At 45.6% G+C, this 26,989-nt stretch overlaps 1 protein-coding gene across 1 annotated transcript; it reads left to right on the plus strand.

Annotated features, from left to right (window-relative positions):
- Window positions 1–415: 415 nt before the first annotated feature.
- Window positions 416–18,150, plus strand: LOC141983323 (elastase-1-like). Its single transcript, XM_074946342.1, has 8 exons — window positions 416–449; window positions 2,205–2,308; window positions 9,221–9,330; window positions 10,312–10,443; window positions 10,896–11,032; window positions 11,664–11,809; window positions 15,381–15,530; window positions 18,124–18,150. Exons 1-8 carry the CDS (start codon window positions 416–418, stop codon window positions 18,148–18,150), a joined length of 840 nt encoding a protein of 279 aa, XP_074802443.1.
- The last annotated feature ends 8,839 nt before the right edge of the window (window positions 18,151–26,989 follow it).

The raw sequence follows: 26,989 nt of genomic DNA on the forward strand, positions 1-26,989 counted from the left end.
GTAACTGGGAGAAGAATGTGGCTGCTAATTTCCAAAGAAGTTTGGGATTAAATGCAGTATATACAGGTAAGGTATTAACAGTTAATATTATGCAGTGCTGGAAAGTTTAGCACAAGTTGACATAGTTTTCCCCTGTGCTGATAACTTGAGTATCCACTAAATATATCATTGTTTTTTTCAAGTCCATGGGAATTTTGCAGGTGTGGAAGAGTTTATGTAACCTTGTGCTGTGTCATTAACTGGTTATCATTTTTTCCATCTGTACAAAGACCATTTTCATTTTTATTCCTAGTGGGTTATCATGAGACAGTGCAGATAAATAATATTAATTACTAGTTCAAACAGAGCTTCTTATCAAATGGTTCAGTATAAAAATGTCTCTCATTGGGAAAGTGTTGTCACTGCATTTTAAAAAATGATTCACTATTTGATCCTTCTTAGTTGCCTGGGTAAGTTATAATTAGAGGATTTGAGCTGGGAGAGGGAGGGTGGCTGGATTTTCTGAACAACTGCTGGAGCCTTAGAGCATCTTATTTTTTCTTCATAATTTACAACTATCCTATCAGGTTTCAGAGTAGCAGCTGTGTTAGTCTGTATCCGCAAAAAGAACAGGAGTACTTGTGACACCTTAGAGACTAACAAATTTATTTGAGCACAAGCTTTCGTGAGCTTCAGCTCACTTCATCGGGTGCATGTAGTGGAAAATACAGTGGGGAGATTTTATATACACAGAGAACATGAAACAATGGGTGTTACCGTACACACTGTAATGAGAGTGATCAGGTAAGGTGAGCTATTACCAGCGGGGACGAGGGGGGAACCTTTTGTAGTGATAATCAAGGTGGGCCATTTCCAGCAGCTGAGAAGAATGTGTGAGTAACAGTGGGGGGGATAAACATGGGGAAATAGTTTTACTTTGTGGAATGACATATCCACTCCCAGTCTTTATTCAAGCCTAAGTTAATTGTATCCAGTTTGCAAATTAATTCCAATTTAGCAGTCTCTTGTTGGAGTCTGTTTCTGAAGTTTTTTTGTTGAAGAATTGCCACTTTTAGGTCTGTAATCGAGTGACCAGAGAGATTGAAGTGTTCTCAGACTGGTTTTTGAATGTTATAATTTTTGACGTCTGATTTGTGTCCATTTATTCTTTTACATAGAGACTGTCCAGTTTGGCCAATGTACACGGCAGAGGGGCATTGCTGGCACATGATGGCATATATCACATTGGTAGATGTGCAGGTGAACGAGCCTCTGATAGTGTGGCTGATGTGATTAGGCCCTATGATGGTGTCCCCTGAATAGATATGTGGACACAGTTGGCAACGGGCTTCCTGGGATAGGTTCCTGGGTTAGTGGTTCTGTTGTGTGGTGTGTGGTAGCTGGTGAGTATTTGCTTCAGGTTGGGGGGCTGTCTGTAAGCAAGGACTGGCCTGTCTCCCAAGATCTGTGAGAGTGATGGGTCGTCCTTCAGAATAGGTTGTAGATCCTTGATGGTGCGTTGGAGGGGTTTTAGTTGGGGGCTGAAGGTGACGGCTAGTGGCGTTCTGTTATTTTCTTTGTTGGGCCTGTCCCATAGTAGGTAACTTCTGGGTACTCTTCTGGCTCTGTCAATCTGTTTCTTCACTTCAGCAGGTGGGTATTGAAGTTGTAAGAACGCTTGATAGAGATCTTGTAGGTGTTTGTCTCTGTCTGAGGGGTTGGCGCAAATGCGGTTGTATTGTAGAGCTTGGCTGTAGACAATGGATCGTGTGGTATGGTCTGGATGAAAGCTATCAGTGTCACATTTTAACTGAGCTGGGCTAGACAAGGATCCCCTCAGAATCCGTCAGACTGGTTATCTACCAGAAAATCTGTCTGTAAGCAAAGGGAGTCTTGCATCCCAAGGGATGAGCATGTTGCTGCTGTAGCATTATGCTGCAGAGGACTGTGGGAGGGAGAGACTGGGAATCAAACCAGTCTCTTGTACAGGATGTTTATATGATAGAATTGAATTCAAGTGGGATGTACCACACGAAGACACTTTCAGTGTGTGAGAAATCTCAGGATATCTGTTCACATTTCATAACTGAAAAAAGTTACTTGAGCGTCCGTCTTGCTAACGTGACTGCAATGCACAGCACAGGTTTGTAGCTGACATTAAGCCAAACTGACTGATCCTGGTTAAGGATCCATATGACGAACTGCATTCATTTCTTTGCGCTTAGGGGCAATTTCTGGAAGCCCTCTGAACTATGCGGTTCACAATGATATGCTAATGGAGCGAGTAATTGGAGGACAGGAGGCCGTGCGAAACAGCTGGAAGTGGCAGGTAAAATTTGTATTTGAAATCTTTTGCTTAGAAAAAAAAGAAAAGACGAAGGTTTGAGAACATGACAGCAAAGCAGAAATATGGGATATCAGATATGGATGAATTTTCTCTAGTGGTAGTCAAAGCAAACATACAACTTTATTTAAATCTGTCAGTCCAGCACATTAATAAATATGGAACACAAGCTGTGGTTCACAAACTATCCCTTGACCACACCATCAGGGAGCTTCTTTGCTTGAGGTAGTTTGGTACCAAGAATTTAGAAAAACCGTATCTCCAAGATCCCATAATATAAAACTAAAATAATGGAGCTTTGCTTTGACTAAGGTGCATTTTCCTAGGAGGGGATATTTTCTTCTTGTTCTTTTTAAAAAATATATGATTCTGATTAGAAGAGTGAGTAGATTAAAAATGGCATCTCCCTACTGACATGTCTGCGTCTTGTATATCTCCAAAATAATTTCTGCTTGCTTCATTGTCAAAAATACTTTTTTGCTAAAAAAAATTGATTCCAGTTAGCACCAGAGAATTAATAAAGATATGAAAGAGTTAGCTGGATTCTATTCTGGATTTATGTGCCATCATAATTGTTAGCTACGTTCCAATATCTTTTATTACTCGCAGGCTTTGTCTCCACTAGGGAAAAGATGTATTTTTAACTCATGTTAATAAACACGTTAAAATCCAAGAATAGCCTAAACCCTAGGCTCCACTAATTTACCTCAATCAACCAACACATATTAAACTATTACTGTCTTGTCTATACTAGGGTTCTAACACACGTTAAAAGGCACCTTCTTTTCCTAGTGTGGACATGGCTGCAATTCAAGAAAGATGTTGGTACATTTGGAGAGGGTTCAGAGAGGAGCCCCAAGAATGATTACAGGATTAGAAAACATGTTTTCCTGTGATAGACTCAAAGAGCGCTATATATTTATCTTAACAAAGAGAAGGTTAAGGGGTGACTCGATTACATTCTATAAGTATCCCCTCCAGCAGCCAGCCCAGGTGGGGAGAGGAAGGGGCGGGGCCAGAGCAGGAAGGGAAGGGGCAGGGCCAGAGGCTCTTCCAGCCACGCTGCCTGGGACACTGTCCAGTGCAGTGCAGCGGCTGACTGGGAGAGCGCCTGGCTGCGGCAGCAGCAGGCTGCCCCCCCACCCCGGCTCAGCTTCTGGGGACAGTGGCCGAGCGAGCTGGAGTGCCCCCACCCTCCCCCATGCCCCTCCAGCATGCTCACAGTCAGTTCCGGTCCCCAGAAGTCGAGCCTGGTAATGTGAAGTGGGGAGGGGACAGGGAGAATGAGGGTTGGGCGGTGCGGGGAGGAGTCACGTGGGGAGGTCATATGGGGAGGCACCAGTCATCTGTTGAAGCTGGACAAATTCAGAGTGGAAATAAGGTGTAAATTTTTGACAAGGAGGGCAATTAACCATTGGAAGAATTCACAAGGGTTGTGGTGGAGTCTCCATCACTGACCATTTTTAAATCAAGATTGGATGTTTTCCTAAAAGGTCTGCTCTAGGGACTGTTTTTGGGAAGTTCTCTGGCCTGTATTACACAGGAGGTCAGACTAGATAATCACAATGATCCCTTCTGGCCTTGGAATCTATTAATCAATGAAAACCAGCGTGACTTTAAGATCCCACTTGAATTCACAGGCCCAGCATTTAGAAGAAAATCTTGTTCTTTGTCAACTAAGTTATTTAATATGAAAACCACCGAGAGACAATAAGCCTGGAATCTTTTGATGCCATTTTTACAGAGTCACTTTTTCAGAATATAGCTGCATTTTAACAAACTTAATTTCTCTTTAACAAACATTTGTGTTCAGTAGAAGGCTGCGACTCCCAACCTTTGTCTACATGCATAAGCTGCATTACTACACTGTGTTTTTAAATTAAATTTAGTTAAACTACTACAAACCCCTGTGTGGACATACTGAAATCTATTTAAAACTACCTTATGTCTATCTTAATCCAGTAACTAACATAACTAGCCATTTTAGAATATCATCACAGAAATACAGATGAAATAGAACTTCTGGTATTGTGAGGCTGTAGCACTGTATATTCACACGAAAGATAATAGGCATTGTGTACAAATGTGTCTAGTATTTGAAGTGATTAGGTTGCTACCACTGATATCTCATACCCAGGTGTCACTGACAATATTTAGTCCTAAGACAAAACGACAATGGGAAATTTGTAATGCACCGTAGAAGCCCCAAATCCCCATTTTATCATAGAATCATAGAATAACAGAGTTGGAAGGGACCTCTGGAGGCCATTTAGTCCAACCCCCTGCCCAGAGCAGGACCAATCCCAACTAAATCATCCCAGCCAGGGCTTTGTCAAGCCTGACCTTAAAAACTTCTAAGGAAGGGGATTCCACCACCTCCCTAGGTAACGCATTCCAGTGTTTCACCACCCTCCTAGTGAAAAAGTTTTTCCTAATATCCAACCTAAACCTCCCCCACTGCAACTTGAGACCATTACTCCTTGTCCTGTCATCTGCTATCACTGAGAATAGTCTAGATCCATCCTCTTTGGATCCACCTTTCAGGTAGTTAAAAGCAGCTATCAAATCCCCCCTCATTCTTCTCTTCTGTAGACTAAACAATCCCAGTTCCCTCAGCCTCTCCTCATAAGTCATGTTTTCCAGTCCCCTAATCATTTTTGTTGCCCTCTGCTGGACTCTTTCCAATTTCTCCACATCCTTCTTGTAGTGTGGGGCCCAAAACTGGACACAGTACTCCAGATGAGGCCTCTCCAATGTCGAATAGAGGGGAATGATCACGTCCCTCGATCTGCTGGCAATGCCCCTCCTTATACATCCCAAAATGCCATTGGCCTTCTTGGTAACAAGGGCACACTGTTGACTCATAACCAGCTTCTCGTCCACTGTCACCCCTAGGTCCTTCTCTGCAGAACTGCTGCCTAGCCATTCGGTCCCTAGTCTGTAGCGGTGCATTGGATTCTTCTGTCCTAAGTGCAGGACTCTGCACTTGTCCTTGTTGAACCTCAGATTTCTTTTGGCCCAATACTCCAATTTGTCTAGGTCCCTCTGTATCCTATCCCTACCCTCCAGCGTATCTACCACTCCTCCCAGTTTAGTGTCATCCGCAAACTTGCTGAGGGTGCAATCCACACCATCCTCCAGATCATTAATGAAGATATTGAACAAAACCGGCCCCAGGACCGACCCTTGGGGCACTCCGCTAGATACCGGCTGCCAACTAGACATGGAGCCATTGATCACTACCCGTTGAGCCAGACAATCTAGCCAACTTTCCACCCACCTTGTAGTGCATCCATCCAGCCCATACTTCTTTAACTTGCTGACAAGAATACTGTGGGAGACCGTGTCAAAAGCTTTGCTAAAGTCGAGGAATAACACGTCCACTGCTTTCCCTTCATCCACAGAACCAGTTATCTCATCATAGAAGGCAATTAGATTAGTCAGGCATGACTTTCCCTTGGTGAATCCATGCTGACTGTTCCTGATCACTTTCCTCTCGTCTAAGTGCTTCAGAATTGATTCCTTAAGGACATGCTCCATGATTTTTCCGGGGACTGAGGTGAGGCTGACCGGCCTGTAGTTCCCAGGATCATCCTTCTTCCCTTTTTTAAAGATGGGCACTACATTAGCCTTTTTCCAATCTTCCGGGATTTCCCCCGATCGCCATGAGTTTTCAAAGATAATGGCCAATGGCTCTGCAATCACATCCGCCAGTTCCTTTAGCACTCTCGGATGTAACGCATCCGGCCCCACGGACTTGTGCACATCCAGTTTTTCTAAATAGTCCCGAACCACTTCTACCTTCACAGAGGGCTGGCCACCTCCTCCCCATGCTGTGCTGCCCAGTGCAGCAGTCTGGGAGCTGACCTTGTTTGTGAAGACAGAGGCAAAAAAAGCATTGAGTACATTAGCTTTTTCCACATCCTCTGTCACTAGGTTGCCTCCCTCATTTAGTAAGGGGCCCACACTTTCCTTGGCTTTCTTCTTATTGCCAACATACCTGAAGAAACCCTTCTTGTTACTCTTAACATCCCTCGCTAGCTGCAACTCCAGGTGTTATTTAGCCTTCCTGATTCCATTCCTACATGCCCGGGCCATATTTACATACTCATCCCTGGTCATTTGTCCAATCTTCCATTTCTTGTAAGCCTCTTTTTTGTGTTTAAGATCAGCAAGGATTTCACTGTTAAGCCAAGCTGGTCGCCTGCCATATTTACTATTCTTTCTACACATAGGGATGGTTTGTCCCTGTAACCTCAATAAGGATTCTTTAAAATACAGCCAGCTCTCCTGGACTCCTTTCCCCCTCATGTTATTCTCCCAGGGGATCTTGCCATCAGTTCCCTGAGGGAGTCAAACTTTTCTGAAGTCCAGGGTCCGTATTCTGCTGCTTTTCTTTCTTCCTTGTGTCAGGATCCTGAACTCGACCATCTCATGGTCACTGCCTCCCAGGTTCCCATCCACTTTAGCTTCCCCTACTAATTCTTCCCTGTTTGTGAGCAGCAGGTCAAGAAGAGCTCCACCCCTAGTTGGTTCCTCCAGCACTTGCACCAGGAAATTGTCCCCTACAGTTTCCAAAAACTTCCTGGATTGTCTGTCTGTGCACCGCTGTATTGCTCTCCCAGCAGATATCAGGATGATTGAAGTCGCCCACGAGAACCAGGGCATGCGATTTAGTAGCTTCTGTGACTTGCCAGAAGAAAGCCTCATCCACCTCATCCCCCTCGTCCGGTGGTCTATAGCAGACTCCCACCACGACATCACCCTTGTTGCTCAGGCTTCTAAACTTAATCCAGAGACTCAGGTTTTTCTGCAGTTTCATCCTTGAGCTCTGAGCAGTCATACTGCTCCCTTACATACTGTGCAACTCCCCCCACCTTTTCTGGCCTCCCTGTCCTTCCTGAACAGTTTATACCCATCCATGACAGTACTCCAGTCATGCGAGTTATCCCACCAAGTCTCCGTTATTCCAATCACATCATAATTCCCTGACTTTGCCAGGACCTCCAGTTCTCCCTGCTTGTTTCCCAGGCTTTGTGCATTTGTATATAGGCACTTGAGATAACCCACCGATTGCCCCTTGTTCTCAGTATGAGGCAGGACCCCTCCCCTCTCACACGCTCCTGCTCGTGCTTCCTCCCGGTATCCCACTTCCCCACTTACCTCAGGGCTTTGGTCTCCTTCCCCCGGTGAACCTAGTTTAAAGCCCTCCTCACTAGGTTAGCCAGCCTGCTCGCGAAGATGCTCTTCCCTCTCTTCGTTAAGTGGAGCCCGTCTCTGCCTAGCACTCCTCCTTCTTGGAACACCATCCCACACTTCCACAGTAAAAAACAACACAATTAGGAACAAAAAGTGTCAGCAAGCAGTAATTTTCAGTCTCATTTTAAATAAAAATACAATCTGTGAATGTTAAATGGTTAAAGTGTGTTCTGACTTAGGCATTGATACAGCATGGATTATTCTACATTTGAGAAATATATAGTTACAGAAAAATTATTTCCATTATTAGAGTAAATTCGGGCAAATAGCTTCCCTTAAAAATACAAGGAAAATATGAAGCAAAATATAAGCACTTACTAAATGATGTTACTGCTTATGATTTCACTCAAGATACTATTCTAACAAATATTAAATAAACGGATGAATTTTAAATGGAAACTGCACTCTCAAGTTATTGATGATTCATTTTATTGGGCTATTTTGTACATGTTCTACATAATATCTTTTGATATTTTTGTACTCTGGACCTTAGTTATTTGTCCTGTAGTACAACAAAAACAGTTTGCAAGTGTGATATGAGTTAATATAAAGCCTAATCCTACTGAAATTATTTAAAGGGGTACTGTTGAAATTACGTATTTTAAACCTGCCCTGGAAAACCACAATTGTTGGTAATCCATCTTTGTGAATGACTAACCCAGTTGACCATCTCTGGTTTAAAGGTTGTTGTGATGGGGTGTGCAGGCCTTCTGTAGTGACTCTGAAAACTCTACCCTGTCCAGTGGAATCCCCTGTAGGAGACCCGGCTGAGCTAGCCAACAATCTGGGGTTTCATGGGTTAACTTGCAGCCAGGTTTCAGAGCGAGCTTAGGGAGACACTGCTACCTAGGAGCTAATTAAGTACAGCTAAGCCTATTTAGATGTATCTTTAGATTAAGGGTGTCTACATCTAGGTGATATCCTTATTTTATTGCTGGACAAAATGAGACACAAAGAAGTTAAAGTCATGGATGGTTCTCTGTAGACCCATGCGAGGGATTCCCATTACAATCCTTACATGGAAACTGTTGTCCTCCCATGTGTCATTTTTCTTTGAACTTTCATGCCAAATAATGTTTTTCGAACCCCATAAAGTTTATTCACCCCTGTTAATTATACACAAGCATATAGATCCTGCATACATTAATGATAACGATGTTCCACATCCCAACATTTCACCTGCACACTAATCCTGAAGGAGTGGCTTTCTGTAGCATACTACTGTCAAGTGTTCAGATGCTAAAGAGTTAATGGTGGTGTTGTATTGCTCTGGTAATCTGAACCCTCAATCAGGCCTTGCTTCCACAAAGTAAAGTGTTTCTTTCAATCAAGTTTGCTCCTAAAGGTGTTAAACTTGGTCTACATTGGTGGTAAGTAAACAATTGAGTTAAGCCATCTTGATTGATCTGACTCAATTCAAAGAAGTACCTATTCTTCCTAGTTTAGACAAGGCCTTGGAGAAGACTTACTTTCTACCACTGGACTAAGGGCAGCAGACAATTAAGCAGACACAGAAAGCAAGCTCCAGTGAGGGGGTGGGTGGGTTGCGGGGTATATAACTGATCGAAATAGCACTTGTAAACTGCTGCAGAGTCTGGAATGGAACACTGAGGTTAAATATTTTGCCATTTGATACAGGTGTCCCTCCAAATATCCGATGCAAATTATCCTGAATATTTTTCTCATATCTGTGGTGGCACCCTTATTCATCCCAGCTGGGTCATGACTGCTGCCCACTGCATTCAAATGTAAGTAAAATAATATGAGACTTCTAACTCTTGCTACAAATCCCAATCTGCTTCTCACTTTGGACTGCTACCGGGCCATTCAAACACTCACAGCCCTCAACACATTCATTCTCTGTGAGACAAACAAGTGACACTAACCCACAGTTAGTTTGTGACCTATAGTAAATATTATAAGACTGATCCATATTTACCCATTTCTGCCAACTTCCTGGAAGCAAAAAACAGCGGATTGCAGATTTACATAAATGCATATAAATGTGCATACATGTAACTATTTAAAATAAATTTAAATATGCATAAACCTGCACAAAGACAGAGTGAGGAAGGAAACCCTGCCTACCCTCTCTGCATGCCATATCTGCTTATATGATCCACAAAGCTCCTCGCACATTTTTGACATGCTTCTGAAGAAGTGGGTATTCACCCACGAAAGCTTATGCTCCAATATGTCTGTTAGTCTATAAGGTGCCACAGGACTTTTTGCCGCTTTTACAGATCCAGACTAACATGGCTACCCCTCTGATACTCACACATTTTTGACACCATATAAACAATACATTATAATATTAAGAAGAAACATATCTTTAGCTACAGATGCCCTTAGCAAACGTATCCTTAAATAAAGTATCCACAATAAACACATCCTTAACATTCCACATATATATTCCATAATTTTATATATTAAACTTTAAGTATAGATGGAACATGAACAATTCCAGATTCTGGTTTGAAAAGGTTATGAGCAGCTGAACAAGGAGGTCAGATACAACAGGTGCAGTTTCCCACATAGTAAAATGTGGATAATACTTCCCGAGCTCACAGTATGTCTGTTAAAGCACTTTGAAGGTCCTCAGATGAAAGGCGCTGTAGAAATGACTATAACAGGAGAAAGATCCTACTGCTGCAGAAGCTATCATACAAAGGCACCAATGTGGAGCAAAGGGGATGCTTTATGGTAATTATTTTTCAATTCATTTTCAGGCCAATAGGAGCAACTTACCGAGTGGCTCTGGGCGAACACAATCTCTTTGAGTTGGATGGCACTGAATATTTTGTTGGTGTGAACAAAATATTTATTCATGAAGACTGGAACCCCTATGATATTGCAAATGGGTAATTTGTTTTTGAATACGACCTTGGGATGGGAATGAATCCTGATGTCCTTACTTAGGGGCCAGTCCTGCAGATGTTTATGTACATATTCTATCCATCACCCACTGAGATTAAGGATGGCCTTGTAGAAAATACTGGACTAGGACTCAGGACATCTGGGTTCAGTTTCTAGTCTGTAGACTTTCCGTATGACTAGAGCAAATCACTTAATCCCTCTGCACCTTCAGTTCCCCATCTGTAAAATGGGGTTAACAACACTTCCCTACCTCACAGGGGCATTTTAAGGGTACATTATTAATCTTTGTGAGGTCTCAGATACTATGGCAGTGGAGGCTATATAAGTACCTAGATAGGTAAGTAAAAAGTGAGCAAGGGTGTTCGGGATTTGGTCATGACTAACAAGAATTTTGCCTTGTGGCATCCGAAGGGCTAATCTTTGTGTCCTATTTCAGAAATGACATTGCCCTGCTGTATCTCTCTACACCTGCCTATGCTAATGGCTTTGTTGAGGTAGCCATGCTTCCATCTGAAGGAGACATTTTGCCTAATGATTATCCATGTTATATTACTGGATGGGGACTGGCTAGTGGTAAGTGGGAAAAAGTTACTCCTCATTCCAGAAAGACTGACCCAGATCAGAGACCCAGCACAACTCTTTTTGTAAATAAAACCTGTGGCTATGCAACATCTTTGACAGCTCACGCAGGATGTAAGTAGTGCCTGGGTCTTCTAATGGCTCTCTGCAGGGGGGTGAATGCCGGGATAAGCTCTTGTAATCACATGATGCATTTTCCCAGAGTAAACATTTCTTAAATAGCATGATGTTTGGCACCATTTAGCACTCAGTGTGGACAAGCATGGTCGTGTTTAACATGTCAGTGATAGTGGTTCATCCTGGGATCCACCCGAGGGTTGACCATGACCAGCTATCATGATTTAAGTGGTAATCACTTACTTTAATCACTAAACTCAGCAGATATGACTGACTAGACACGGAGGAGATCCCACGAGTGAGCAGGGGACATATTACCCTCATCCTGGGCCCAATCCCACTACGGTTCCATTGGGCTGTACTTTGCTCAGTGAGTAGTACTGCTGATCCCGATGGAACTAGTCATGCATAGCACAGTACTATTCAACGTGAATAAGGGTGGCAGAGGTGGGCCTTTATTTTTAATTCTAGTGTCTCTTTGAGCAGAATATTGCCCTTTCTCCTTTAGCTGGTGGCAGCATTCCTGCTAGACTTCAAGAAGCGATACTCCCAGTGGTTGACCATGCCATCTGCTCTCAGAATCACTGGTGGGGCTCTCAAGCAAAGGAGAACATGGTGTGTGCTGGTGGAGATGGCGTGAGGGCTGGGTGCAGTGTAAGTGCCGTATTTTCTCTTTTCCCCCTTAACTCTTTCTTTCTTATACAACCCTGTTCCTACAGGAATTGTGAATTACTTACAACACACTCCCCCAATGCTTGCAACATCTCAAGGGTTCAGGCCTTCCTGACAAGTCAACTACTTCTTCTTGAGCACCATCCTCTTAATTATCATTGTTCCTGCTTGCCCCCTCCCACAAGAGAACCCATGGGAAGGGGGTAAAGGAGAGGAAAAGCTCCAAAGTTCTTCTTCAAGTGCTGTCCCTTTGGGTGCTCCACTTCAGGTGTCAGTGCGTCCTTGTGCCGTTGATCAAAGATTTTCAGTAGCAGTGTCCATCAGGGATGCGTGTGCGCAATAGTTGTCTCACAGCACTGGTGGAGCCTTGACTAGTGCGTGCACGACCTGAACCCCTCAGTTCTTCTTTGAGTGCTGTCCCTGTGGGTTCTCCACTTTAGGTATCGATGCGCCCCTGCTCTCGTAGCCGGAGATTTATGGTATCAGTGCCCGGTTGGGTCTCACATGCGTGGTCCCCATCTCGTGCTATTTCAGGTGTTTAACTGGTGCTGTGCGACCAACCCCCCCTCAGTTCCTTCTCTACCACTGTTGGCTCAAGTTGGAGCACTCAGCAGTGCCTCGCAGCTTAGGAATACCCTTTCTTCAATTCGTCTTAGGTTATAGTTTTTAGTGAGAACAGATTCAAATACATAACCTTCCTACTTATCTCCATCCCTTTAAAAAAATTATTTTAATTCTCCTCCTAGGACTGTAAGTTTCCATTCTGTTCTATCGCAGCAGCATGATATCCGTACCTCTCTCCATCTTACAGAGAGTGTATGCTCCCTAAGGGGCATGCCTGGCTCCCCAGGGTTCAAATGCTGCACAATCTTCAAGCTGTCGATACCCCTTTCCGATGGGCATTCTCAGTGCGTCTTCTTTCTTGCTGAGGCACATATACCTGAGAAGTGCTCGCACTGTTACAACTTGAAAGCCCGCACCAGAAAGGCAAGAGATCTCCAACTAAAACTTCTCCTCATGGAGAAATCTCTTTGCCAGGCATCTGACCCTGAGGTACGCACCCCTCCTGCCAGTAATCGCCGACTGCTCAAAAGCCTTACCAGAGCCCCATTCAAGCCACTAGACACCTGCTACCTTCTTCACTTATCAATGAAGGTGGCGTTCGTGGTCACAATTACATCCACATGATGAGTAAGCGAACTAGGTGCTCTTGTGGCTCATCCCCCGTACACCATATTCTTCAAGGACAAAGTCACATTGAGACTACATCCAAAATTCATACCAAAAATATCATCCTCTTTCCACCTCGATCAATTGATTCACCTGCCTACATTTTACCCCAAACCTCATGTGAATACACAAGAGACTGCCCGACATACATTGGATGTCCAACGCATGTTAGCATTCTACCTGGACAGAACAAGACCTTTCCGAAAATCCCCAAGGAGAGCTTTCCAAGGGGTCTGCAATATCCACACAGAAACTGTCAAAATGGATCTCCAACTGTATCCAGATGTGTTATGAACAACTCAAAACAGCATCCCCATCAGGGATCAGGGCCCATTCAACAACATTAGTATCTACCTCAATAGCCTTCTTAAATAATGTACCAATAATAGACATATGCAGAGCGGCCACCAGGGCCTCTGAACACACATTTACGAACCATTACGCAATTACTCAAGGTTTGAACTCAGACACAATGCTAGGTCTAACAGTGCTAACCTCCATTACGAATGCAACTCCAAAGCCCCTTCCATCCACACAAGGGCACTGCTCTACAATCATCTGAAGTGGAGCACTCACAGAGATAGCACTCAAAGAAGAGACGGTTACTCACCTTGTGCAGTGACTGAGGTTCTTCGAGATGTGTGTCCCTGGACGTGCTCCGCTACCCACCCTCCTCCCCTCTACTTCAGAGTTTGCAGTCAGGACTCTATGGTAGAGAAGGAACTGAGGGGGTTGGGTTGTGTGCACACTAGTCAAGGCACCAACTGCGCACACACCTGAAGTGGAGCACCCACAGGGACACACATCTCGAAGAACCTCAATTACTGCACGTGGTGAGTAACCTTCTCTTCTCATTGCACATATTTCTCCCCAGCTGTTATCAGGGTGGGCAAGGTTTGCTGTCCCACCAGCAAGCCCCATTGATCAGATCCTGGGAATTAGTGCTAGGCCAGGGCCCCAGGCCGCCATTGCAGCTATGCAGTCAAGTCAAGGAAACGGTGCAAAACCCTAAAAACAAGGGGCAATACATTTGGTTTTGACTATATTTTCAGTATTAATTCATTATAAAGGAACCTGAAAAAACCCAGGGCTTTAAGACCCAGCAGGAGTCCATAGTCTGTTTATCTTTCACTTCTGTTTTAGTTAGAGCCTCTCTTGTGCTGCTACCTCTTTAAATTCATGAGCTGTAGCTTTCGGTGATCTTTTGAATTTGTCTCATCTTGGGAAGAATAGAACATTCCTGGTTGAATATGAGAGCTGCTAGAAGCTGAAGCTTCCTGCAGGGTCCAAATACCTGAAGAGTGTTCTGATTTATTTAGAGTCTAATCTTTGAATTGAACTCACTAGGAGTCTTTTGATGGACTTCAATAGACAGTGGATAAGTGCCTTAAACATCAATTATATTGAATGGGAGGGGGCAGAAAGAGAGTGTGTTCAGTACTCCTGACAGTATTCTGCACCCCTGCGAGGGCACAGAATTCATATGGCCTGCATATTTCTGTGCCCCCCCCCCCTACAAAAATGCAAAAGAAATCTTCGGGGGGACGCGTCTCTTCCCCAGCAGCCCAGGCAGTGCATCTGTTCCAGCATGCCTGGACCAGCCTCAGAGACGCAAATCACTGCAGGGGGAGAGAGGCTGGGTTTACATGCTTGTGGGGGAGACATTGATCACCATCAGGGGGCGGTGCTGGCCAACAAGCAAGAGAGACTCTGTTCCTCTTGCTTGATACTGTGGCTCGAGGAGGGTAGGTCTTTTCGTTATGCAGGAGGAAAGCTCTGTCCCCGAGGCAGAAATGTAGCAGCCTGCCTGCCTAGTAAAATGTCTGTAACTTCTTGAGAATTGTAAAAAACACTTAATTAAATATTAGTATCATGTTACTGAAAATTTTTTGTTTTCCAGTTAAAGAAAATAGCTTTTGTACAAAACAAAAAACAAAACACATTTTGTTAATGTTGCTGGTTAATTGATTTCATTCTCTGAAGCAGAAATGTAGCCATTCTCAGTCTGTTTTAATTCCCATTCTCAGTCTGTTTTAATTTTTTATGTGCAAAATGTTTAATTTTTTGGTGCAGAATCCCCCTGGGAATAGTTCAGAGATCACGTACCTTCTGGGAGGTGCTGAGCACTCTTTGCTCCCATTGATTTCAGTAGGCATTGGGAGTACTCAGCATCTCTCAAAAGGTCCTCAGCACGTCACAGTATCGGGCCCATTGATTGGAATGTTCATGAATTAATCAGCTGTCACCACTTTTTCCAGTTTTTCTAAACTGCTAAGAAAATTTGGGTGTAACTGTGTCTCACTTCTCCCCACTCTGATTGCAGGGCGATTCAGGGGGCCCTTTGCAGTGTAACAGGTATGGTTTCTGGCAAATTCATGGGATTGTTAGTTTTGGGATTGTCCCCTACTGCAACACCTATCAGAAGCCTACAGTCTTCACACGGGTATCTGCGTACATCAACTGGATCTACAATGTAAGTTCCTCCAAAGTTAATGGTTTAAATTCATCTTGGATGTACTCCCATACAATTAATGGAGTTATATCAGAGATAAGTTTGACCCAGTACATTCATTTATTATTAAACTTTTTACATTAAGAACAGAATTAAGAAATGTTGAGAGTTTAAAATCCAAAATGCTTTGGCCTTATTTTTGGCACATTCAAATAAATCTAATGAAGGAGAATGAATGCAGTCACTGTCTGGAAATACTAGGATTGAAGTACAGTAACTCCTCACTTAAAGTTTTCCCAGTTAATGTTGTTTCATTGTTATGTTGCTGATCAATTAGAGAACATGTTCGTTTAAAGTTGTGCAATGCACCCTTATAATGTTGTTTGGCAGCCACCTGCTTTGTCCACTGCTTGCAGGAAGAGCAGCTCATTGGAGCTAGCTGGTGGGGGCTGGGAACCAGGGTGGACCGGCAGCCCCCCTATCAGCTCCCGGCTCCCCTAAGTTCCCTGTGTGGCAGCCGACCAGCAGGATATCAATTGCCAGGTATTTAGGTGTCCCTCCCCCCACTGCCATGTGCTGCTCCTGCCCTCTGCCTTGGAGCTGCTCCCGGGAGCCTCCTGCTTGCTGTGCAAGGGAGGGGGGGAAGAGGGGTGCTAATGTCAGGGTGCCCCCTCACCCCGCTCCTGCCTCCAGCTCCTGTACCCCATTTCCACAGAGCGGGGGGGACACAACATGGTTCAGGACGGAGGGAGCTTGCTGGCAGCAGCTGCTGGCTCAACTTGCTGATCTACTTAAAAAGGCAGTGTACTTAGAGTGGGGTCAGCGTACTTAAAGGGCCTATGAGCGTCTCTCACACACACTGTGTGTGTCTCTGTCTCTCTCTGCCATGCTGTCTCCGCTCCCTCCATTCCCGCTTCCTTGTAGAGTGGGAGGCTACATTAACAACAATGAGTTAACCCTGGAGGGCTCAGTCGAGTGCTAGTTCATCATTTAGCAGTAAGGCATTTCCCTGGGAAATATCCCACCCTCTGACTTTACCACCTCAACCAAGCTTCACAATCATCATTGCTGTGTACAGTATTAAATTGTTTGTTTAATACTTATAGTGTGTGTGTGTGTATATATATATATATAAATAAAATATAGTCTTTTGTGTGGTGAAAAAAATTTCCCTGGAACCTAACCCTCCCATTTACATTAATTCTTATGGGGAAATTGGATTTGCTTAACATAGTTTCACTTAAAGTAGCATTTTTCAGGAACATAACTACAATGTTAAGTGGGGAGTTACTGTACAACACGAAAGTCTGACAAATCCGACTTGGCCGTAGGTATGAAATCTGATCAGTTAGACTTTTCCCACATAAGGCAAAAAGACACTGCAACAAACCATTGGTGTAATTCTATGGCCTGTGTCATACAGGAGGTTAGATTAGCTGATCATACTGGTCCTTTTTTGCCTTAAGATCTATGAATTACCTGGTATATTTTGAGACTGACACCTGTACAATGCTTTGTGCACACATACAGCAGCCGTCCCAGGTGATTCTGACAAGCATGGTTGTACCAGTTGGTTATAATATCTGGGTCGATGTCTTTAAGTCATGTCCCTCAGGAATCCATGCAGTCTACTATTGTATCTCTGAATCCAATCTGGGGCAATACAGTTGTAGACTGTATCTACAAATGCACAAGTGCGGTAGCTGTCCCAGTTCAGCCGATTCCCACAATGCAGTCAATGCCCGGGGTATGGAAATGTCCAAAGAGCCCTTGCTCCCAGCAACATTGTGCACCACAACGAGGCATCTGCTTCGGGGGTCACAGGAAAATGCTGTAGTACAATCAAGTCTGTAAGATGTGCTGCGTACCAGACTTCCATAGAAACAAGCTAGATGTTCTAAACCATTATGAATAAAAACAGGACAACCATTTCTTCCATGAGATGGCGGTCTCTGCAATGCATCCCTCACCTAGTAAAAATAGGCCCTGGGGAGCCAACTTTCAAAGGGTTTAATGGAGTTTTATGTGCACTACACCAATTACAGTCAACAGGAAATAGAACAAAACCCAATGGATTCATCTGAAGTAACTTACCCTTTAGTTGGAAAGGGCCCATGAGTAACCTGAACTCTCTATATTTGGAAAGTTGTTGTCTTATTATCACATTTTTAGCCCCGCTTCAGCTGCAGCTGGAAGCCTGGTGGATCCAGCCAGCTGGGAGTTCCCCTAGTATGGGAGAACCCCTTGCTGGTATAAAGCTAGCATAGCTAGCCATCTTCCGGCCTCCCTCAACCCTCTGGCACAGAGGACGTGCCAAAGACATAACTGTGGTGAAGAGGGCATGGCTGAAGTGCTGCTGTACTGAGGCAATTCCCGGCAGGTGGAACAGCCCTAAAACTGCTCTAATTTGCACCAGGAGTTGAACCAGCCCCATCAGCTCCATATGGGGAGAGCCCAGGCATGGAATATAGCCTCATTTGCTCCCCACTCTCCGGAGCTGTGCTGAATGGAGGTCTGGCTCAGCTGAGGATTGGCCTATTCAGTCATTTAAAAATAATGTAAGATCAAAACTGAATATATTCTATATTGAATCCATTTCTCTGCTGTTTTTCAGATTATAGAGAATAATGGTGGATATTAAGGAAGGATCAGTTTGCACATGAATATGAACGACTGTTTCAATGAAAAGATATGCCTGTTAATTACATTTCTCTCTCTCTTATGGTCACAACCCATTCTATGGTAATAGAATGGGTTGGCTGCAATAATAATAAGGCAACAATGAATTAAAAACTTGTAGTATTGTGCATTCCATATTCAATGTTGATAAATGCAAAGTAATGCACATTGGAGAACATAATTCCAACTATACAAATAAAACTAGCTGTTACCATTCAAGAAAGGGATCTTGGAGTCATTGCGGCTAGTTCTCTGAAAACATCCACTCAATCTACAGCGACAGTCAAAAAAGCTAACAGCATGTTGGGAATCATTAAGAAAGGGATAGATAATAAGACAGAAAATATCATATTGCCTCTATTTAAATCCATGGTATGCCCACATCTTGAATACTGCATGCAGATGTGGTTGTCCCATCTCAAAAAAGATATATTGGAATTGGAAAAGATTCAGAAAAGGGCAACAAAAATTATTAGGGGTATGGAACAGCTGCCATATGAAGAGAGATTAATAAAACTGGGACTTTTCATCTTGGAAAAGAGATGACTAAGGGGGGATATGATAGAGGTCTATAAAATCATGACTGGTGTGGAGAAACTAAATAAGGAACTGTTATTTACGCCCTCTCATAACACAAGAACTAGGGGCCACCAAATGAAATTAATAGTCAGAAGGTTTAAAATAAACAAAAGGAAGTATTTTTTCATACAACACACAGTCAACCTGTGGAACTCCTTGCCAGAGGATGTTGTGAAGCCCAAGACTATAACAGGGTTCAATAAAGAACTAGATAAATTCATAGAGGATAGGTCCATCAATGGCTATTAGCCAGGATGAGCAGGGATGGTGTCCCTGTTTGCCAGAAGCTGGAAATGGGTGACGGGATGGATCACTTGATGATTACCTACACTACAGGCCAGTCAGCCTCACCTCAGTCCCTGGAAAAATCATGGAGCAGGTCCTCAAAGAATCAATCCTGAAGCACTTACATGAGAGGAAAGTGATCAGGAACAGTCAGCATGGATTCACCAAGGGAAGGTCATGCCTGACTAATCTAATCGCCTTTTATGATGAGATTACTGGTTCTGTGGATGAAGGGAAAGCAGTGGATGTATTGTTTCTTGACTTTAACAAAGCTTTTGACACGGTCTCCCACAGTATTCTTGTCAGCAAGTTAAGGAAGTATGGGCTGGATGAATGCACTATAAGGTGGGTAGAAAGCGGGCTAGATTGTCGGGCTCAACGGGTAGTGATCAATGGCTCCATGTCTAGTTGGCAGCCGGTGTCAAGTGGAGTGCCCCAGGGGTCGGTCCTGGGGCCGGTTTTGTTCAATATCTTCATAAATGATCTGGAGGATGGTGTGGATTGCACTCTCAGCAAATTTGCGGATGATACTAAACTGGGAGGAGTGGTAGATATGCTGGAGGGGAGGGATAGGATACAGAAGGACCTAGACAAATTGGAGGATTGGGCCAAAAGAAATCTGATGAGGTTCAATAAGGATAAGTGCAGGGTCCTGCACTTAGGATGGAAGAATCCAATGCACCGCTACAGACTAGGGACCGAATGGCTAGGCAGCAGTTCTGCAGAAAAGGACCTAGGGGTGACAGTGGACGAGAAGCTGGATATGAGTCAACAGTGTGCCCTTGTTGCCAAGAAGGCCAATGGCATTTTGGGATGTATAAGTAGGGGCATAGCGAGCAGATCGAGGGACGTGATCGTTCCCCTCTATTCGACACTGGTGAGGCCTCATCTGGAGTACTGTGTCCAGTTTTGGGCCCCACACTACAAGAAGGATGTGGAGAAATTGGAGAGAGTCCAGCGAAGGGCAACAAAAATGATTAGGGGTCTAGAGCACATGACTTAAGAGAGGCTGAGGGAGCTGGGATTGTTTAGTCTGCAGAAGAGAAGAATGAGGGGGGATTTGATAGCTGCTTTCAACTACCTGAAAGGGGGTCCCAAAGAGGATGGCTCTAGACTGTTCTCAATGGTAGCAGATGACAGAACGAGGAGTAATGGTCTCAAGTTGCAATGGGGGAGGTTTAGATTGGATATTAGGAAAAACTTTTTCACTAAGAGGGTGGTGAAACACTGGAATGCGTTACCTAGGGAGGTGGTAGAATCTCCTTCCTTAGAGGTTTTTAAGGTCAGGCTTGACAAAGCCCTGGCTGGGATGATTTAACTGGGAATTGGTCCTGCTTCAAGCAGGGGGTTGGACTAGATGACCTTCTGGGGTCCCTTCCAACCCTGATATTCTATGATTCTATGATACCTGTTCTGTTCATTCCCTCCGGGGCACCTGACATTGGCCACTTTCAGAAGACAGGATACTGGGCTAGATGGACCTTTGGTCTGACCCAGTATGGCCATTCTTATATTCTTATGCTCTTATGTCCAAATGTAACCCTTCTTCCCGTCAGAGTTGGCAGCAACAAGGGCCGGGTTCAGTATCTAGGGGTTCCGTTTCAATAACACAATGCAAAACCGACTCAAGCCCCCACCCAGTGATCTGGGACAATTAGATACCACCCCCCTGGGCGCCTCCAAGAGGCAGTACTTCCCCTCTCGCAAGCACAGAGTCTGAGTGTAGCACAAACCTTTTAATAAAGGAGGGAAATAATGCAGCATTATGTTGGGAAAACACCACAAACAGGATTCATAACACCAAGCATGAGCAAAAGTAAGTTTGGCAGTGTCCTTTTCCACTCAGGGTCTTAAGTCCAACAACCCAATAGTCACACACACACACCCCACCCACAATTTCTGTCCTTGGTCAGTGCAGCCCCCCAGAGTTCAGAAGTTCATCTGCAGAGTTTACCTCCCAGCATGGGTGGAAGTGGAGGGAGATATGGGGGGCATCTTACATGCTCCACTGCTTGGGTCGACGGCCAAGTGCCATGCCTCTCCATGGGGTTCTACTGCAGTCTTCACCACCAGCCTCACCTCTCCATCAGCTGCCCGGCTATCCGCTCCATGCCACTCTCCACCAGCCACCCGCACTGCTCTAGCCATCCTGCTGTCTACTCACCAACTCAATGATTTTTAGCTGATAGTAGGAGGAGCCTCAATGCTGATGTACCACTAGCCCAAAGTAGGTCTAATGCTTAGACCTAGGTATCAATGATTTCAGCTCTACAGCATGTAACAAGGCTTCTAATAGAGCCAAAATTAGCTCTATTATTACAACAGCATAAGAAACCTACACACCCAACCTCTCTCAATTCTCTAGGTGTTGGAACCCATGTCCCTTGTCAAGCAAGTGCTACTTAGTTGAGGGCAAGTCTCTCTGTCATAAAATGCCAAGTACAGTTCTACTGTCCTTGATTCACATAACCAGGATAAAAACCCTTTATTACTCCTGCCCCAATAACAGAGAGACTGGGGATCCCACAGCAGCCAAAGTGACCATTTGGGCAAGCAGTCCATCATGCTAGGCAGGGTGGGTGTGCCCATGCAAATGAGAGTGCCCATGCAAACAAGATCAGCCCCTGAAGTCCTTTTCCACAGCTCACCACCAGATGTCAGGGTAGAGCTCATTCTGACTCTGCTTACATCTATATATAGTGAAACCCAAAATAGTGCATATGGGATGGGATAGGGTAGCTGTTGTACTTGTCACATGGATGTCACATAACTAGACATACATACTAGTGCTTTATTAGGAATACTCATAGCTTAGAGACACTGGATGGTTCCTGGGACTGTCGGAGTAAGGAGGATAGGGCCTGGGGCTAAGGCAGGCTCCCTGCCAGGCCTAGCTCTGCGCGGCTCCTGGAAGCAGCCGCCAGATCCTTGCGGTCCCTAAGTACATGGGCAGCCAGAGTAGCTCTCCGTGCTGCCCCCGCCCTAAGTGCCGGCTCTGCAGCTCCCACTGGCCGTGAACTGCCACAAATGGGAGCTGCAGGGGCTGCGCCTGCTGCAGCTCACGGAGCCTCCCTGACCGCCCACGCGCTAGAGGCTGCAAGCACCTGGTGGCCGCTTCAGGGAGCCGCAGTAAGCACTGCCAGGACCCAGCACCCTGTACCCCCTCCCGCACCCCAAACCCCTCATCTTTGGCCCCACCCCAGAACCCTCACCCCCTGCCAGAGCCATCACCCTCCTACCCCACCCTAACCCCGTGCCCCAGCCCAGTGAAAATCAGTGGGGTGGGGGAAAGCGAGTGACGGAGGGAGGGAGGGAGGATGGAGCGAGGGGGGGGCCTCGGAGACGGGGTGGGGCAGGGGTGCACATGGCCCCCACTTTTGGGCAGGCTTTGCTGCCCATGTGTAGAGAGGGTCTCAGGGTATGTCTACACTGCAATTGGAGGTGTGATTGCAGCACGTAAATATACTCAAGCTAGCTTTAATCTAGCTAGCTCGGGTACCAATAGCATTGAAGCTACGGCAGCATGGACTTTGGCCCAGGGTAGCCACCCAAGTAGGGTTACCACCTGGCCGGTATTTCCTCGGCCTGGCTGGGTTTTTTATAGATTTGCCAGAAAAATAATTTAATCTGTCAGGTTTTTTTTATATGGGTGTAAAGATTTGCATTATTATCACAATACACTGGGATATCTAATGTTAAAAGTTCCTGTGTCCAGCTAAAGATCCTGCAGTGTTCCCACTTCCGCAATTTAAGTGATAACAGATCAAAACTGTTGAAAATACAGCAGCTGTCTGCCCATCAACAGGCAAGTGCACCATGCGTGTGTGTGAGAGAGGCTTTGAGTCACACGAGAGTGAGGAGACATGCCATGTTATGAATCTGTTCTATGTGTTATCTCAACCTGGAGCTGGAGGGGAAACATGACACTGCTTCCAGGAGCTGCTTGAGGTAAGCACCAGATGAAGCCTGCACCCCTGAGCCCTGCGCCCCAACCCCCTGCCCCAGCCCTGATTCCCCCTCCCACCCTCTGAACCCCTTGTTCCCAGCCCAGAGCACCCTCCTGCATCCCAAACCCCTCATACCCACCTCCACCCCAGAGTCTGTACTCCCAGCCAGAGCCCTCACACCCCCCCACCGCAACCCCCTGCCCCAGTCCAGAGCCCCCTCCCATACTCCGAACCCCTCAGCTCCACCTCCCAGCCCGGAACCCCCTCCTGCACCCCAAAACCCTCATCCCTGGCACAACCCCAGAGCCCACACCCCCAGCTGGAGTCCTCACCTCCCCTGGCATCCCAACCCACTGCCTCAGCCTGGAGCCCCATCCCCCACTCTGAACTCCTCATTTCTTGCCCCACCCTGGAGCCCGCACCCATAGCTGGAGCCCTCACCAGCCCCCGCACCCGAGCCCTCTGAGCCAGCCTGGTGAAAATGAGTGAGTGAGTGAGGGTGGGAGAGTGAGTGACAGAGGGAGGCGGGATGGAGTGAGCGGGGGGGTGGGGCCTCGGAGAAGGGGTGGGGCATGGACAGGGCCTTGGAGGAGGGCCAGGGCGGCGGGGGGGTGGGGGTGGGAATATTTGGTTTTGTGCAAGTAGAAACTTAGCAACCCTACGACCATGTAGCAGCCTCATGAGGCAGAGGAACCTGCCTGCTTTCCTGAACACAGATGGACCCTCCAAGGATTCCCAAGGAGAGGGTGAGCTAGTGAGGGGCAGAGCAGTTAGAATGCTTGTTGTTTGTTAAATGATCTATACTCTCTTGTGCTTTATATGATTAAGCAAAGGAGAAAATGTGTTAGACTTCCTTGCAAAGAATCTGTTCTGTTCTATGTGGGCTTTTCTTACCATGCTCATCACCGTAGTATCTGAGCGTCTTCCAGTACTGCATTAAGCAATGTGGCTATACAACTGTCACATGTTGTTTGTTCTTTCTACCTCTGCCCAGAAGGAGAAGCGTGTGGAGTGGCGTGTCCCACTTTGGTAGGGTTTTGAGGGGTGTGTTTTTTGTGTGTGTTAAATATACCATTTAGAGAAGGCACGGTCAGAGAAATGAGCCTTGCACTTGGGGCGGAAAATGGTGAAGTTTGTGATGGTTCTTAGTTGCCAGCGAAGTTCATTCCACAGTCGCAGATCGCCCCCCAAAGAAGGTTCTGTCGCCTACACATACAAGCTTTAGTCTCGTTATTGAGTTCCATTGTGCCAGAGGAGTGAAGTTGTTGACCACAATCTTCGTCCCAGAGCTTGAGATGATCTTCTAGATACCCTGAGCTGAGGCCATTGAGTGCGTTGAAGATAAGGGCCGAGACCTGAAACTTGATTTGACATTCTGTGGGAAGCCAGAGCATGGCGGACAGGTTTGATGTGTAGCCCATGTTGCTGAGGAGATGCACTGCAACGTTTTGAACTAAAAAGAAAAGGAGGACTTGTGGCACCTTAGAGACTAACCAATTTATTTGAGCATGAGCTTTCGTGAGCTACAGCTCACTTCATCGGATGCATACTGTGGAAATTGCAGAAGACATTATATATACAGACACCATGAAACAATACCTCCTCCCACCCCACTCTCCTGCTGGTAATAGCTTATCTAAAGTGATCATCAAGTTGATAAGCTATTACCAGCAGGAGAGTGGGGTGGGAGGAGGTATTGTTTCATGGTGTCTGTGTATATAATGTCTTCTGCAATTTCCACAGTATGCATCCGATGAAGTGAGCTGTAGCTCACGAAAGCTCATGCTCAAATAAATTGGTTAGTCTCTAAGGTGCCACAAGTCCTCCTTTTCTTTTTGCGAATACAGACTAACACGGCTGTTACTCTGAAACCGTTTTGAACTAAGTGGAGTTTCCTAGGTGCTGAAGGCTTCATGCCCAGGTGTATTGCATTGCTGTAGTCCAGCCGAGAGGTGATGAAGGTGTGGCCAAGTCATCACCTGCCAGCAGGGCCGGCTCCAGGCACCAGCGTTCCAAGCAGGTGCTTGGGGTGGCAGTTAGAGGGATGGCAGTGTTTCCGCGGTGGCAATTCGGTGGCAGCTTCTCTGTTCTGCTGGTCGCGGCGGCAAATCGGCGGCAGCTTCTCCCTTTTGCCGTCTGCGGCGGCAGTTTTTTCACTGCTTGGGGCAGCAAAAACTGTAGAGCCGGCCCTGCCTGCTAGGATGGGATGGAGCCCCCAAGCCAACCAGAGATAGTAGAAGGCATTACTCCTGGCCATCACGATGTGAGAGCTCACTGTCAGACTACTGACTGAACTGACCAGTTGTGGATGTGAAGCTTCAATCAAAGGAGATTACACTGGGGTTGCACTGTGGATACATATGTGTTATATACCTCACCTCTACTAAGTGCCTCCTGAGAGTTAAACTCATAACATAGAAGGCTTGCACCTTTCGGTGGGATTCTGGCAGAGGGTGTGTGTAAGCAACTGGGATATCTTGGGGGTCAGCACTGGTCCTAGGGGCCTAAGGCATGTGGGCTGTAGGGCTCCATTTCTGTGAAGGAGTAGACTGAGAGTTGGTGCCTAGGAAATGTACCAAAGACCAAGGGAGAGAACTGCTACAGCTTGCTTAGACCAAAGGAGGCTGTCACCATCCAGGGGCTTGGATTCCCCTCACAGCAGTTTAGTGAGAGACCACAAGGGGGCACTCTACTCAAATCTGTGACAAAAACAAATGAGCATTTTAGAGTATTTTCCCTGAGCTTCCAGTTGATCCTTTCTTAGTGATCATTGAGATTCAATAAAACATGTGAATGTAGGTAGGAATAAACTTCACGTGATGCTTTACTATCAGACTCTGCATAAAACTGCCACTGCTGTTAGAGAACATTCTGTTCGCAGAATTGGGATAGAATATGGTTCCCTTTATGTATTCCCACAGACAAAAAGCTTCATTTAGGTGAAGTTAAAATTGACATGACATGACATGAAGATAAAAATCCTTACAAGAACACTGTAGCTAGTAAAACAAACACACACCATTAAAAAGCCAGGGAATTCAGAGTTAAAAGTTCTCTGTCTTGGGTACTTCTATAACCCTCATTACTGGAGTATCTGAGCACCTGAAAATCTTGAGGTCATTTCTCCTCACAAGACCCCGGCGAGGTAGGGCAGTGCTATTAGCCTGAGGCTCAAAATAACAACGTGATTTGCCCAAGATCACACTGTGGTGAAGCAGGGCATTGAACCTGGGTCTCCCAAGTCCCAGGCTAGGGCCCCCCAAGTCCCAGGCTAGGGCCCTGATCACTTACAACTAGCATACACTTAGCTAGATTTACAAGAAACCCAAACATGTGAGAGAAGCCCTGTCCTTGGAGAAAATCTGAAATTCAGACCATTTTACCCACCTCCTCAAAGGCTGGAGCACTTTTCCGTGTCATCGCTGAGGTTCCATCCATCAAAGAGACACCTTGAAAACAGCACGGGGTCAGTGCCCGCTGCCATCCTGATGGAACCAGTAGCAGCAGATGCGGGCAAGCTACCAGAAAGCACATCTGTGTGCTGGCTACGCGCAGCTGTTCACAGACTGCTGCTGGTGGTGTTGATGTGCTGGCACAACACAACCCGTGTCAGGCCGATGTGTTAACTTAAATCAAGACTTCATGTCTTTCTAAAAAAATAGTCTATCGCTCAAATGGTAGTTGTGGGCTTGACGCAGAAATCAATGGGTGAAGTCCAATGGCATGTGTTAGGCAGGAGGTCAGCCTAGATGATCATGATGGTCCCTTCTGGCCTTCATCTCTCTGAAAGTTAGCCCTTGTCTACACTATGGGGGAGATCGATCTAAGTTACACAACTTCAGCTACGTGAATAACATAGCTGAAGTCGATGCACTTAGATCTACTTACCATGGGGTCCACACTACGCTATGTCGACGGGAGACGCTCTCCCGTTGATTCCCCTTGCACTTGTTCAGGTGGAGTCCGGGAGTCGACGGGGGAGCGATCTGC

The sequence above is a fragment of the Natator depressus genome, chromosome 2 (genome assembly GCF_965152275.1).
Source record: "Natator depressus isolate rNatDep1 chromosome 2, rNatDep2.hap1, whole genome shotgun sequence".
Taxonomy (NCBI): domain Eukaryota; kingdom Metazoa; phylum Chordata; order Testudines; family Cheloniidae; genus Natator; species Natator depressus.

Bases quoted from the DNA above. Each gene is read 5' to 3' on its own strand.
- LOC141983323 (XM_074946342.1), top strand. From the start codon at position 416: ATGATTCACTATTTGATCCTTCTTAGTTGCCTGG. The intron at 2,309-9,220 runs GTAAAATTTGTA...CATTTGATACAG, and splicing joins GAAACAGCTGGAAGTGGCAG to GTGTCCCTCCAAATATCCGA. The intron at 11,810-15,380 runs GTAAGTGCCGTA...CTCTGATTGCAG, and splicing joins GCGTGAGGGCTGGGTGCAGT to GGCGATTCAGGGGGCCCTTT.